Here is a 14,654-nt window from a genome sequence, read left to right on the forward strand (position 1 = left end):
CTCAACCCATCATCATGGCCACGCGATCGACCGAGTATTCGCCCAGCGGGTCTCAGTTATGACCACTAAATTTTCGTTCGCAATATGGACTGATCACAGAGTGATTCATGTCGAGATCAAGGGTCTCCCTACCCCTCTGCGAAGGTCTGGGGGACTTCAGGGACGCTGAGTTTGGCACAAAAGGCTCATGACCCCTTCTGGATTTCATGACGCCTAATCGGCATATATTTCTTCTGACTGTGACAGTGGTACCATCAATGAATGGGTTGATAAGTACAATTTAGTGCGCCGATCTGCTATAGATGACCTTGCTCCTCACCACCGTCTTCATGCTCCAGAGAACTCAGGGCCCTGAAAGAACAACTTAGGAAAATGGTATGATGCTGTCGCAGATCTCAACTTGATGATAGAACAACTCTATGAGCCTGTCAATGGGCTTACACACGGGCTATCTTCATGGCGAAGAAAAATTAGGTCGCCATGAGGATTGATTCGGCAAGGAACCGACCCCTGCTGAGGTGTTCAGGATGGTCAACAGTTTGCTTCACCAAGACTGTACGTCAATAAAGATTGCTCCTTCTGAAGAGCGCTGCAAAGATTTACATCAGTTATTTGCTAATAAGATCAATCGCATTAGAGAGGGTATCTGCCCAGCAATTAGTCCTGATCCTAGCTTGGACCCAAGGGCTCCTCTTATTTGAGGCCTTTCCCTGGTCCTGCCTGCAGACCTCATCCATAAGAGTTTTTTTTGGGTTAGATTGTGTAAATATATAAATGTGTCGTTAAAACCCACCACCACCCGACACAGCCAACTAGTAAGGGTTGTTATGTAAACAGAACGTGCCAATTCGTCACTAGTACAGCACACCGGTGTGATGGAGCGCCAAGCCACATTTACCATCTGAGTATGACGTTTCGCCAGTAATTACAACTAACTTAAGACGGCAGCCAGATTTGTGGAGAGAAGTCCACCTGTTTCGTTCCTTCTATAGAGGTGTAGATGTGGTGGCCACACGTCTGTGCTCTTGCGCAAAGTGGTTAATGAACTAATGTACATTATGCATTCGCATTATGCGAGCCCTTTGATCCTGTCCTTCCTGTCCACTGTGTATAAAAAATAGCCGTACCAACAGTAATCCCTATTGAAGTATGGTGCCCTATATAGACATGCATTTAAACAATGTATTATTTGAGGATTTGCTTCCACGAAGCACTAAGTCGGTTGCTGTCCGGAACAGTTACGATTATTTTTACATCTTACATTTTCGATATATTCTATAATTAGTCTTGGCCAGTAGTAACTAGTTTTGCACAGAACTTCAACATTATAAAAATTAATTGAGTGTCCTTGTTGGCACACGTGTTTTGCTACTGCTGACGGTACTCAGATTGTAAATGTGGCTTGGCTCTCCAACATACCGGTGTGCTGTAATAGTGACGAATTGGCCACGTTCTCTTTACGTGACAACCCTTACTAGTTGGCTGTGTCGGGTGGTCGTGGGTTTTAACAACACATTCATATATTTACGCGATCTAACCCAAAAAAACTATTTTGGATATTCGTCGCAAAAGCCGACGTCTTAAACAGACCTCATCCAGACTACTGCAGGGATGAATTGGACCACTTGTGATTTATCTCCCTGTCCCTCTTGGCTTCTTAAGGATGCCTTTGAGCTAATGATCAACTCTTCCCGGGACCCCCTGAAAAGGGGTTTAGTGCAAGCTCTAAAGAAAATGGGACTTGATGTTGATATCCTGGCTATCGCCTCATCTCAAATCTTCCATTTTTAGGGAAGATTTTCGAAAGGGTGGCCTCCTCCCAGTTGGAATCGTATCTCGAGGCCAAGTGCTTCTTTGATGTCCTCCAATCAGGCTTCAGGGCCCATCATGGAACCGAGTCCACCTTGGTTTGCGTGGCAAACAATCTCCTTATGGCGATAGCCAGGGGCTGTATTTCAGCCCTTGTTATGTCGGACCTGTCAGCAGCCTTTCACACAATTGATCGTGCGGTATTATTGCGGCGCCTACGGGGCCTGGCAGGAATCAGAGGCACCGTCTTGCAGTGGATTGGATCTTTTCTGCAGGGCAGGACCCAAGCAGGTGGCCTCGGTTCTCCACGTGTCCCCTGCTGGACCCTCCCCCTTCCGGTATCCCCCAGGGGTCAGTCTTATCTCCCCGATTATTCAACATCTGTTCGGCCGCTGGGAGCTATCACTTGGAGGCACAAGTTAGTGCCATCAGTACGCCGATGACACCCTGATACGTCTCCTTCAAGTGACCCAGACACAGCTCTCGTCTGCTTAACAGACTCTCTGGCAGAGGTAGCTGCATGGATTCAGCAGAACTGGCAAAAGGTTGAATCCTGACAAGACAGAGCTGATGATCGCAGGATCAGAGAGTCGCCTGAGGATGGGAAAGGGGGAGCTTGAGCCTCCATTAATTGATGGAGTACGCCCTCTCCCTGTAACAGTGGTGCACGACCTCGGTGAACTGTTCGATCGTCGCCTGACCATGCACCCTCAAGTTGCAGCTGTGGCCAAAGCGGGGTTTTATTACCTAAGAATACTGCGAGGGCTGCGACCCCTCTTATCCGCTAGCGATCTTGAAACACTGGTTCACACCTTTGTGTCAGCGCGTCTGGATTACGGAAATGCTTTGTATGCTGAGCTGCCTCGTGGACTGGTTCGGAAACTGCAGCTGGTGCAGAATGCGGCTGCCTGCGTGCTTAGACGTGTTAGCCGTTTCGAGCACGTAAAACCAATCCTCCGTGATCTGCACTGGCTACCAGTCAGCTATCGCATACAATTTAAGTTAACTGTAATGATTTACAAAGCTCAAAACGGTCTTGGTCTGGGCCCCCAGATGTCTAGGTAGATTTGCCTTGCGCTCCTCAGGCCAGGCCCTGTGAGCTCAACCTAGAATTTTTCATTCTACGCTGGGCGGTAATAGGGGCCTTCTCGAGTAAGGCGCCTAAGATCTGGAACTCTCTTCCACCGGTCTACAGATTAGCTCCAAGCACCTAACTGTTTGGGGAAACTCTGCAAGACAGTTTTTTTCCTTTAAGCTTTTCCTTGAGTATGTCCTCTCATTTATATTTGTATATGTCTTGATTTTATAGGTAGGACTACCATTGTTTAATTTATACTTTAAAGCATTGCGATGCCCTCTTTAATGGGGGCGAGTTTTTATTTTTTTTTAAAGTTGAATGAATGAGTAGGTGTGTGAGCAAGTAAGTGAGCGAGTAGGTAAGCGTGTGTCTCCTCACCTTGCGTTTGCCACCCTCGGTGTCGCTCTCGCCACCACCACTCCCCTCGTCCAGTGCCAGAATCGCCCCCTCCTCCTCCTCCTCTAGATCTTCTTCCTCCTCTTCTTCCTCCTCTTCTTCCTCCTCCTCCTCCTCCTCTTCATCTTCATCGTCAAACTCCTCCTCATCCTCCTCATCCATCTCCTCCTCTGCATGCCGAGCGCATTCTCCCTCTTCGCAGTCGTTACAGATCTCCTCATCCTCCTCCTCCTCATCTTCCAACTCCTCCTCCTCACCGGCTCCACACTCCTCACAACCCTCCTCACCGCACACAGCACACTCCTCCTCCTCTTCATCATCCAGCTCCTCCTCATCAAAGTCTTCCTCCTCCTCATCCTCCTCATCATCATCATCGTGCTGCTGCAGCAGCAGGAGCTGCTGCTGCAGCTGCTCGTCGTCGTCATCGCCGAGGGTCTCTTGACGTCCCTGCGTGGCGGGCGCTGCGCTGACCGTGCCCTCCTCCTCCTCCCCCTCTTCCTCCCCTTCGCCCCCCACCTCTCCCTCCTCCCCCTCATCGTGCCGAGGAGGAGCCGAAACGGCCGCCTCCTCCTCACTCACCTCGTTGTGCCTCGCTGCTGCTGCCTCCTCTTCCCCCTTCTCCTCACCAGACTCCTTCACCCTCACCACTGCAGTCTCCTCCTCCTCCTGTGTCTTATCTTCCGTCTGCTGCTGCTCCTCCTCTCTCTCAGCTCTCACCTCTTTCCTCACCTCATCTCCCTCCTCCTCCTCATCCTCCTCTCCCTTCCCCTGTTTCCCCTCCTCAACCTCCCCCTTCTCCTCCTCTTCCTTCTTCTCTTCCTTCTTCTCCTCCTCTTCCTTCTCCTTTTTTTCCTTCTCCTTTTCTTCCTCCTCTTTCTCCTTTTCTTCCTCCTCCTTTTCTTCCTCCTTTTCTTCCTCATTCTGCCCCTCCTCCTTCTGCCCCTCCTTCTTCTGCCCCTCCTCCTTCTGCCCCTCCTCCTTCTGCCCCTCCTCCTTCTGCCCCTCCTCCTTCTGCCGTTCCCCCTTCTGCCCCTCCTCCTTCTGCCCCTCCTCCTTCTGCCCCTCCTCTTTCTGCCCCTCCTCCTTCTGCTCCTCCTCTTTCTGCTCCTCTCCCTCCTTCCCCGCTGGTTTCTTGCCATGGTTCCCCTCTTTATTCTCAACCTCGTCGTCGTCCTCATCGCCACTGGACAGCACAACTAGATGCACGGAGTCACGGGGACACAGGGTCACGGGGTCACAGTGTCACGGGGTCACAGTGTGTTTGTGTGGCGCAGTGTATAGGAGTGGTAGGGCAGTGGTTAGCGCTGCACTGTGCATTGAACCCGACAGTGACCAGAGTTTAATTCCTGCTCACGGCCAACCAAAAGTGATGGCTATTATCTGAACTCGGTCCTGGGCCTCCCCAAGGGTGAGTCAGCCTTAAATAAGTACCTGGTGTGGTGTACAAACCTCAGCACTGGAGAGACAAAGGTGGCCAGGCGTGGTGCTGGCCACCCAAACCATAGGTTTCTGTGAGTGAGCAAGTGAGCGTGCACGCATGTGTATGTATGTATATATCCGTATAGAGTTAACATATTGCCACAGTGGCGAGATGTTAACTGCCTCGCCTGATATGCAGGAGGTCGTGGGTTGACCCTATTGGTCAACGATGTTATGTATGCTCATGATCTGGTGATTGCTGCTCACTTTACTGCTGAACCTCGAAAGTGCCACTAAGAGACAGGGCCTGACCATCAGCCCCACCAAAACCGAGCATCTGCCTGGGTATTTTATACCATCAAACACTCCACCCCCACAACTCCCAATTGATGATGGAGAGAGTGGAGAGTTTTCCATACCTGAGCATTGTGATCATGGCCAGCTCCGGTTTAACAGAAGAGGTATCACTCCAAATCAGTCGAGCGGCATTTTTATCCGTGGTGTAACGCTGCGTTTGAAGCTACCTGGTGTGTAGCTCAGCCACAGTAATGACCTCCTTTCTCTATGCTTGCAAAAAAAAGACTCCTCCAATGGAATATCTGCGCCGGTTTGAACACTCAATACATTTCGGCTGGCCTGCGCCTATGATCCATCCTGGGTTTAACCAGGCTGGATCGTGCGAGGAGCCCACAGATCCTTGAAATATTTGGACAGCCCCACCAGTGAGCTCCTCCAGCAGGTGAGGCTGCGTTGGCTGGTTCACGAAGTCAGCATGCCCAAGCAGCTTCTGTTCGGCCGGATAGAGGAGGCATGTCTGTGTGCGTGCATGTGTGCTTGCGTGAGCATATGCGTGCAAGCGTGCGTTCATGCCTGTGCATGCGTGCGTGCATGCCTGTGCGTACGTGCACACGCGCGTGTGTGTGCGTGCGTGTGCTTGCGCATGCGTGCGTTCACATGTGCGCACGATCGTGTGCACGAGCGAGCGCGTGTGTACTCTTAGGTTTTTTCGGTAAAGCCACGTAGGTAAAAAATTTAAATAATAATAAATGAAAATAACTCCATTAAATCACGACGTTTCGGAAGCAACACAAGCCTCCGTCATCAGGTGTAACTGCTCCAGTATTTTTTACTGGAGCAGCTCCAGTATTTTTTACTGGAGCAGTTACACCTGATGACGGAGGCTTATGTGATTTAATTTAGTTATTTTCATTTATTATTATTTTATTTTTTTACCTACGTGACTTTACCGGAAAAAACCTAAGAGTATGAATCCTTGCAGTCACGAAAGCTTCAAATCTAGAATGAGTGCATGTGTCTGTGCACGTGTGTGTGTCTGTGTGCGTGCTCGCTCACTGGGCTCGTCAGGCTTGCTGTGGATCGGGGTGAGGGGAACAGGGCGGCCGTGAAGAGGGGAGCCAAGACGCCCCCCGTTGCATTGCAGGCGCAGGGAGGAAAAGGCGTGGTGAGGGTGCGGGGAGCCCCCCACAAAACCTGGTGGTTTCATGGCTCCATTGGGGGGCCAGCAGCTGGAGAAAGAACCCTGAAAGAGAGAAAGAGGGAGACAGACCAGTCTCTGTCTCTCAGACTCAGAGACACACGCAAAAACTCGCACAGAGACACAAAGAAACTCGCACAACGTGAAGGCCACGTGAAGTACCGAATACCCGCTGGCAGAATTCACGGGATAAACCCAGGTGCCATGGGTTGCCTGACTGATATGACTGATGCACCACCTGTGCCCCCTACTGTACAAACTTGCTGTGTTTAAGCCACCCAGCGATACGCTCGTTGTTGCGAGCATTGCTCCTCTGCCCTCCGTTGTTGCTGGAGGGCGACTGCCTCCAACTGCCCAGTAGCGTCCTTCACGAGCCTCCTCCAGAGGCCAATCTTGACACCGCTGATACCAGTCATCAGCAAGTCCACTCAGCTGCACATCCTCTTGTAACAAATCACTACATCTCTTCTCTAGCCCGTGCCACCCCATTTAGCCCCCTCTATCTGGCTTAACAAAAGCTGTTTAGGTATGCGGTGGCTGGGCATGTGGGCTACATAACCCAGCCAACGCAGCCTTGATTGCCGGAGGATCTCACCAATGGACCGTCCAGATCTTTCAAGAAATTGTGAGCTCCTTACATTAATCCAGCCTGTTAACACCCAGAATGGATCGTAAGCAGACCAGCCTAAATGTTTATAACTGGCGAAGATGTTCCATTTGGGGGGTCCCCGTTTCCTAAGTCATAGATGTCTGCCCACAGGGACCTCCGGCTTAAGTTGAGTTAAGATTTTTTCCGTATTTGTTTTTGGTAATTAAATCGAAGGTCGAGGGGTTACCAGCCCCTTGCACCCGTCAAGAGCCTCCATTGGCTGCTGTGGTGGCTACTAACTCGATGAGGGGAATAGCCGATTGAAATTTGACTTCAATGGCATTGCGCACCACACCGTCTGGCACCACCGAGGAGGTAGGGGGTTGTTTGCCGGACTCGGACACAGACACTCACAGAGTCTCACACAGAAGCTCACACAGACCCACACAAAGACCAACACAGAGAACTCGCACAGAGACTCGCACAGAGACTCGCACACAGAGACCCAGAGACCTGCACACTCACCATCGCTCTCTCCATCACAACCTCCATATTCGCCAACTATCAGGCTCAGGCAGTGCATCTCACCTGCACGCCTCGCTGGTGGCCCCCGCCCAGCGGCAGCTGCCCCACCCCGCGGCCTCCCCGGCCCCCCGCGGCCGCCATTAGAGCCGCCCCACCCCCGGCGCCCCCCCTAGCCCTCCCGGCCCCCACCAGCGTGGCCCCTCGCCCGGCACGCAGGAGGGAGTGCTGCTGCTGCTGGTGGTGGTGCTGGTGGTGGTGCTGGTAGCTGCGTAGCTGCTGCTGCTGCTGCTGGTGCCGGTCATAGTGCGGCACAGCTCTGGACGAGGCAGCGGAGCAAGCAGCGGGACCCCCCACGCCCCCTCCCCTAGGACCGCCCCTCTGCTGCTGCATTAGGGAGTGGTGCAGCAGCAGCTGAGAGGCGGCTGCCCTCTGCTGGGGTTGCTGGGCCGGGGTGCGAAGCGCAGGGAGGCGGCCGCCCGTGGAGGAGCGGAAGGGCCCGCGGGGGCCAAACGACGGCGACGCGTGGCCGGAGGGGTGGGCATGGGCCTGGCGTGGGGAGGGGCGGCTCAGGGAGAGGTGGCGGCCACCGTGAAACCCAAACGCCGTGTGGTGGTGGTGCTGCTGCTGCTGCTGCTGATGATGTTGTTGATGTTGTTGGTGGTGTTGTTGGGGTGCGGGTTTAAGCCGCTTTACGGTGTTGGCAGGCAGCTGGGCACCGCAGTGGCTGCAGTAGGTGTGGCCGTCGCTGTTCTTGAGGCAAAAGGGACACTCGGCCCAGTAGCGACTCATGTCCAGCTGCGCGGGTGAACGGGACGGCACGGGGAGACAGAGACAAAGATTCCACGAGTGTTAAGACGCACACGGTTTCCCTCTGTAGCTGCACAAAGACAAAGATCCCCCGTATAGCCTGAACATACTGTAGGGGCAAGTGCTGTTAGCGAGCACCTATGAAGGCCGGCACAGCACACGAAGGGGTGGGTGCCCAGCACCATGCCCGGCCGCGTTTGTCTCCCCTGTGGCAATGTTTGCACACCGCACCAGGTACTCAGTTGAGGCTGAGTCGATCTAGAAGAGGCCCAGGACTGGTTCCCATAATTGTCACTGGTGTTAGCCGTGAGCGCGCTAACCAACACACTACCACACAACACACACACACAGAGACGACACACCGCGCAGAGATAGACCACAGCAACCATTCACCACTACGAGGCGGTGTACATCACCACGACATCTTGGGCCAGGCTAGATGCTCCTTGAGGCCACGTGAAGTGTTGAAGGCTCTCTCTGCTGGAAGGCGGTAAAGGGGCAGTCTCAGGTGCCATGGATAGGACTGATATGCAAGGCTAGGTGCAGGACATCATGGGACTGAGACGAGCGATAAATGCACCAACTGCGCTCCGTACTGTGCCAACTTTCTGTGCTTTATCCGCCCGGTGCTCCGCTCGTTGTTGAGAGCATCGCTCCTCCACAGTCCGCTGTTGCTGGAGGGCTAATGCCTCCAACTGCCCAGTAGTATCCTTCACGAGCCTCCTCCATAGAGGCCGATCTTGACACCGCTGGTACCAGTCATCGGCAAGTCCACACTCAGGTCCAGATCCTCCTGTGCCACATCAGTCCATCTCTTCTCTAGCCCATGCTACACCCGTTTAGTTCCCTCAATCCGACAAAACAGAAGCTGCGTGGGCATGCGGTGGCTGGGCATCTGGTCTACATGACCTAGCCAACGTAGCCTCGCTTGCTGGAGGACCTCACTGATGATGGGACCGTCTCCAGATCTTTCAAGGGTCTCTGAGCTCCTCACACAATCCACCTGGTTTAACTCAGGATGGATCGTAGGGACGACAGCCTGAATATTTCAAACCGGCGCAAATGTTCCTTCAGAGGGGTCCACGTTTTACAAGCATAGAGAAGGGAGGGCATGACTGGCCCAAGAAGCCCCGGAAGCTTTGTGTGGAGTGACGGACCAGGTAACTTCCAGAGCATTACGCAGCCGATAAAAAGACAATGCCGCTCAAGTTACAACTCAGCCGCCGAACTGGAGCGGGTCATAAGCACACTGCCCAGTCAGTATTTGGTGGGATAAAACACAGAGGCAGGTGCCTTGTTTTGTTGGGGCTGATGGTAAAGCTCCAACTCTTAGTGGCATGCGCTAGGTTCAACAGCCGAGCCTCCAACTCTCGGCAGCCATTGCAGCTGCATGAGCCACAGTCCTGAACATCACCCATTTCCCCTCACCATCAGGAGGAAGGAGAACGATGGCAACCCCAGCTGCATGCAATTGTAGTGTAGTAACTCGGCGGGAGACGACTTCACGGGTAACACACTCTTTATTTTATCAAACTCGTTCACAGGTGACTAACACCTACTTTGTATCTCGGGTGACAAACACCCACTTAGTATCTCGGGTGACAAACACCCACTTAGTATCTCGGGTGACAAACACCCACTTAGCTACTTGGCGACTAACGCCCACTGAGCTACTCGGATGACCAACATCCACTTAGTATCTCGGGTGACAAACACCCACTTAGCTACTCGGCGACTAACGCCACTGAGCTACTCGGATGACCAACATCCACTTAGCTACTCGGCGACTAACGCCACTGAGCTACTCGGGACACTCCCTGCCCGGGGTATCCGTCTCGACTGTGGGTCCCCAGCCCGACCCACGGGGGCGTCGGACCCCGGGTCCCACAGCCTCGCCTCCGAGCCACACAGGGCCCCGGTCCCCACAAGGACGGCGGGACTAGGGGTCTCGGGGCACTAGGTCTTCAGCTCCGTCTTCGGGTCTTCAACTGGGTAACTCTCCCCGAGTGCTCTCGCGCGTCCCCCTTTATACCCCACCTGCGGACGTCGCTGCGAGCACCCACTTATTCGACCAATCGCTGGGCGCTGGCTACGATCCTGTTTTCCCACATCTCATCGTGCCTCACCACCCACGCCGCGCCGCCCCGTCATCTGTCACTCCCGGCGCGCGCGTCCACACCACGCCCACAACGCGTGCCCAACCCCGCACCCCGCGCCGTCCCGTGATCCATCACTGTCACAGTCGGCGCACGTCAATACCACCACTACATCACCCCCTACCACATAGCTCGCAGCCGACCCGGCTGCTATAAAAATATACAAACCGCCCTGTGTGCCCCGTAACACAACACAACAACTAACGTAACAACACAACACGACGCGAACACTACCATCCGCAACCATCAACCAATGCCACCGCGACAATAGAACAATATATACAAACCGGCGAGTGACAATAGCAATGTGTATGCAGAAAGGAAAATAAATGGAAAAAAAAAAAATTTTCTTTCGACTCGTGCAGTGTCCCATCCTTTCCGAGCGTCCCTACAACGGGACATTACCCCGGCAGAGGGGAACACCGGGCGAGCTCGGTGTTGAGAAAAAAACGTCTTCATGAAAATTGTTGGGCCCTAGCCCGAGTCCGCCTTGCCGGTCCGTCGTACGGCACCAGACGCGGTTGAACGTCCGGTGGTGCCGGCGGTTCAGAAAGACATCGGCCAGGCACCGAGGACCCGTGCGTGCCGCGGGGTTCAGGCTCCCGACGGTCAGCAGCCGTCAAGCCCGAGGCACCTGGGGGTGGGTCAGGTGGAAACACGTGAGGAGCAGCCTGCGACACCTCCCTCCCCGAGTCGACGGTCACATCACACGCCCGGTCGTTACGGCACAGAACGGGGTCACACGGTGCCGTATAGGGCTTCAGTCGGGAGGGGTGCACGTACCAACGGCGTTTTTCCCATTTAATCTGTATACTCTGGGGTCGTGCAACCCGCACAATTTCCACCGGTCCCCTCCAAGGTCTCAACAACTTGGGGGACGTAGCCAACGGTGCATGTGGACAATGCAGCCAGGCCTTATCGCCTGGTTTCCAATCATGCGTATGCACCCTCCGCTCATGCAATCTCTCGTTCGCAATTTGCCGCGACCGCGAATTCAACCTCGCCGCCTCCCGTGCTTCAGTCAATTTTGCGATATTAAATTTGATGTGGTCTGCCAATTTAGATTTTGCACGTGGCTGGGAAATCCCCAGTTGGACGTCCATGGCCGGATCGGCCTCCCGCCCATACATAAGAAAAAATGGGGAAAACCCCGTCGCCGCATGAGGGGCCATTCGATAGGCCGCGAGTACCCCCGGCACCTGTAAGTCCCAATCAACCTGATCGCCGCAGACCTGTTGGCACAACATAGACGTAATCGTCCTGTTCAGACGCTCAACCATCCCGTCAGTCTGCGGGTGGTAGGGGGAAGTACGCACTTTCATTGTACCCAACAGGTCGCACACCTCGCGCAACAAACCGCTCGAAAAATTATTTCCTTGATCCGTCAGCAAGCGTTCGGGGGCGCCCTTGTCCAAAACATAACCCTGGACGAAGGCGTCCGCCACTGCTGCAGCCGACTGGTTGGCGAGTGGCCATGCCATGGGCCATCGGGTGAAGTATTCTACGCCAACCAGCAGGAACCTATTTCCCCTCGGTGTAGCAGGAAAGGGCCCCAAGATGTCCAACGCAACCAATTCGTTTGTGCGCGAAACTTGAATGGATTGCAGCGGTGGATTAGCTGCCAATGGTGGCGGTTTTCTTTCGGCGCACCCTACGCATCCCTTAAGAATGTTCGCCACGTCGTTACCCATCCCCGGCCAATAATAGTCTCGCTGGATTAGGGCGAGCGTTTTGTGAAAACCCAGATGCATGAGCCGTTCATGAGCTGCCAGAACGACCTTACCCCGCATAGCAACAGGCACAACGAGCACGTGACCCCGGGACATGTTGTCCCACTTCATCAAAAGGCCCTGTCTGCACACCCAGGAACCGACCCGTGCATCCCCTACCTCGGGAGCGCCAACTTTTCGACGTAGCGTAAGTAGGGAGCTGTCGGACATTTGGAGACGGCCCCACTCAATGAGGGGCAATGACAACAGCGAATCCCTCCCCGTGGGAGCGTCGACTCCCAATTGCACTTTGGACAAGTTAGCAGAACCGGCACACAACGAGTCCAACCACTCTGTCCCCTCATCACTTGGAGGATGCGACTCGACAGTGAAATCCGCTTGAGACACGAGCCGTTCCTCAACGGGTAGCGGCGCGGCGTGAGCCAGCACCGTTCCCTGCGCAATTTCGGCCGGCCGCGACCCCGTATTCAGGACCCTTACGAACGGCTCACTGTCCCCTCTCACCATGGTTTGAGCAACCGCTAAGTCGAGGCCCCTTCTGGCCCTGTTAGACGGCCCCAACGGCACCCCCTGTGCCACCGCGCCCACCTCGAGTGGCTTCCTCAACCGACGGGGTACCAACATTTTCGATCCCGGGGGCACCCTTACAGTCTGAGTTGCCAGCGCCTGCACCGTCGCACAAACCGTGCGTATTTTGGTAGGGCTCGTCAAGAACGCAAGCCGCCGACCTGACGGAAGCTCAATGCAGGCCTGATCTATGAGAATTTTGATGGGCATTTTGGACAAAAAGTCCGTACCTAGCAAACAGGGAACGGCCAGCGATGATGATACAAAAATAGGGCCCGCCAATTTGATGTCACCAATGCAAATAGTCGCCCGAATCTGGCCGATGATCCCCAGGGATCCCCCATTCGCCGCATTAAATGGCACGTCTACTGGCAGAAGGGGTCTACTTTGGACGGGAAGAATGTTATAAATAAGGTCCGAGATGATGGTGGCCGACGCACCCGTGTCAACAAGCACCCGGACCTCAACCCCGTCAATGAAGCCCGTTACCACGGACGACCCGGCCGACGCAGCCACGATCCTGTGGGCCAATTCGGACCACTCGACTGCTTGCGGGCGGCGTACGGACCCCCCTCGCCGAAATGAACCCCCGGCACCCAGCCGCGAACCCCCCACCGCCAAGCGGCGACCCGAATGTGCCGTGTTTGTGGACCGAACGTGTGAGGTGCCGCGACTTGCCGGGTTTTGTTGGGATGACTTGTGGGCCTGGTCGTCGTCCCGACGTGGTCCTGTGGCGCGCTGACGCGGGGCCCGGCACCCGGCTGCGACGTGACCCCGAAGGCCGCAGTTGTAGCAGACGACGGACGTCGTTGGTTTCGGTTGCTCCAGCTTGCGGGGTGAACGTGTGGGCGAACGACCTCCCGTTCTCCACTCCCCCGGACGCGATGCAGCGAAGGCCTGCTCCTGATCCGCAGCTGGCTGAGGTTCGGCGATCGTGGCTGCCAGTACCGCGTTCCCCGCCAAATTGCAGACGACCCCCGGCCTGCGTTTGAGGACCTCGTACGCGTGAATGCTCGTGGCGATCGCCAGGGAGCAGATATCCATCTCGTCCGCCACATTGATGGGGACCCCCAACTCGTGGGCCAACGCCAGCAGCTGCTCCGTCACCATGGCGTCCTTCCCCTCCTTATCCATGCGGGGAAAAGCTGCGTCCGCCAAGGCGAGTAGTGCCGTGCGATAGGCGAGCGTCGTTTCTCCAGCCACCTTCCGCCGATCGTAGAACTGGTGGCGACACGTGGAGGGCGGTCCGAACACCTTCGCCATCAGGTGTAGTGCGGCCTGGAGCGTAGAGCGGGACGACCTTGCAGCAGATGTGAAGGCTGCAAGCGCGTCGTCGTCGAGCATCGCTGGCAACGCACGCAGGGCAGTGGTGTCGGACCACCCCGACATCTCCTGATGAGCGAGGAACCTTCGTTGGAAGGCTCCCCAGTCGCACCCATCCGCCTTGAACGCCGACAGCGCGGGCAATCTTTGCTGGAGGACCCGATCGTCGTCGACGTCGGAGAGATTTTCCCGCGCTCCGCTGTAGTTGTGTAAAATGTCGGCTCGGTTGTCAGGCGCAAAATGGAGAGCTCCGGTGCGCGCTGATGATGTGGGCTGCGCTGAGCGGAGGTCTCCGGTCACGTGGTGTCCGTGTTTCCCGCCAATCGATGGCGGCCCCTCAAAAACGGCGGGAACTTCCAGACTTTTGGCGCGAAGCGCCTTTTGGCGGGATCCCGCCAGCCTCGCTCCTTCCTCCAACCCCGCAGCCGTTTTCTCGCCCGCTGGAACGGAGATCTCCGCCAAGATTGCAGCGGCGGCGAGCAGCAACTCCGCCAACCGGGAGTGTGCGTCCTGCAGGCTGGTGTCGGAGGCGAGCGGAGCGCCGGCCATCCCCGCGAAGGGCTGCATCGGCGGCAACTCCTCGTCCTCTCCTCCCGAGGTTGGTGTCCCCGGTACGCCGTCGTCTTCCCGACCTCGCTCGTGGGTACGGGTAGTCTTCCTAGTGTCCATTCTTCTTGAAGACAGGTTCACTTCTGACGCCAGTTGTAGTGTAGTAACTCGGCGGGAGACGACTTCACGGGTAACACACTCTTTATTTTAT

At 55.3% G+C, this 14,654-nt stretch overlaps 1 protein-coding gene across 1 annotated transcript in view; it reads right to left on the bottom strand.

Annotated features, from left to right (window-relative positions):
- The window catches only part of LOC144953523 (uncharacterized), a 72,605-nt gene that overhangs the window by 31,436 nt on the left and 26,515 nt on the right, over positions 1-14,654 (bottom strand). Inside the window, exons 7-9 of the mRNA XM_078884064.1 lie at positions 7,375-8,106; positions 6,056-6,242; positions 3,266-4,479 (exon numbers count right to left, since the gene is read on the bottom strand). Coding sequence (XP_078740190.1) covers positions 3,266-4,479; positions 6,056-6,242; positions 7,375-8,106 — 2,133 coding nt within the window. The remainder of the gene's footprint in view (positions 1-3,265; positions 4,480-6,055; positions 6,243-7,374; positions 8,107-14,654) is intronic.

The sequence above is a fragment of the Lampetra fluviatilis genome, chromosome 77, assembly GCF_964198595.1.
Source record: "Lampetra fluviatilis chromosome 77, kcLamFluv1.1, whole genome shotgun sequence".
NCBI classification, from domain to species: domain Eukaryota; kingdom Metazoa; phylum Chordata; class Hyperoartia; order Petromyzontiformes; family Petromyzontidae; genus Lampetra; species Lampetra fluviatilis.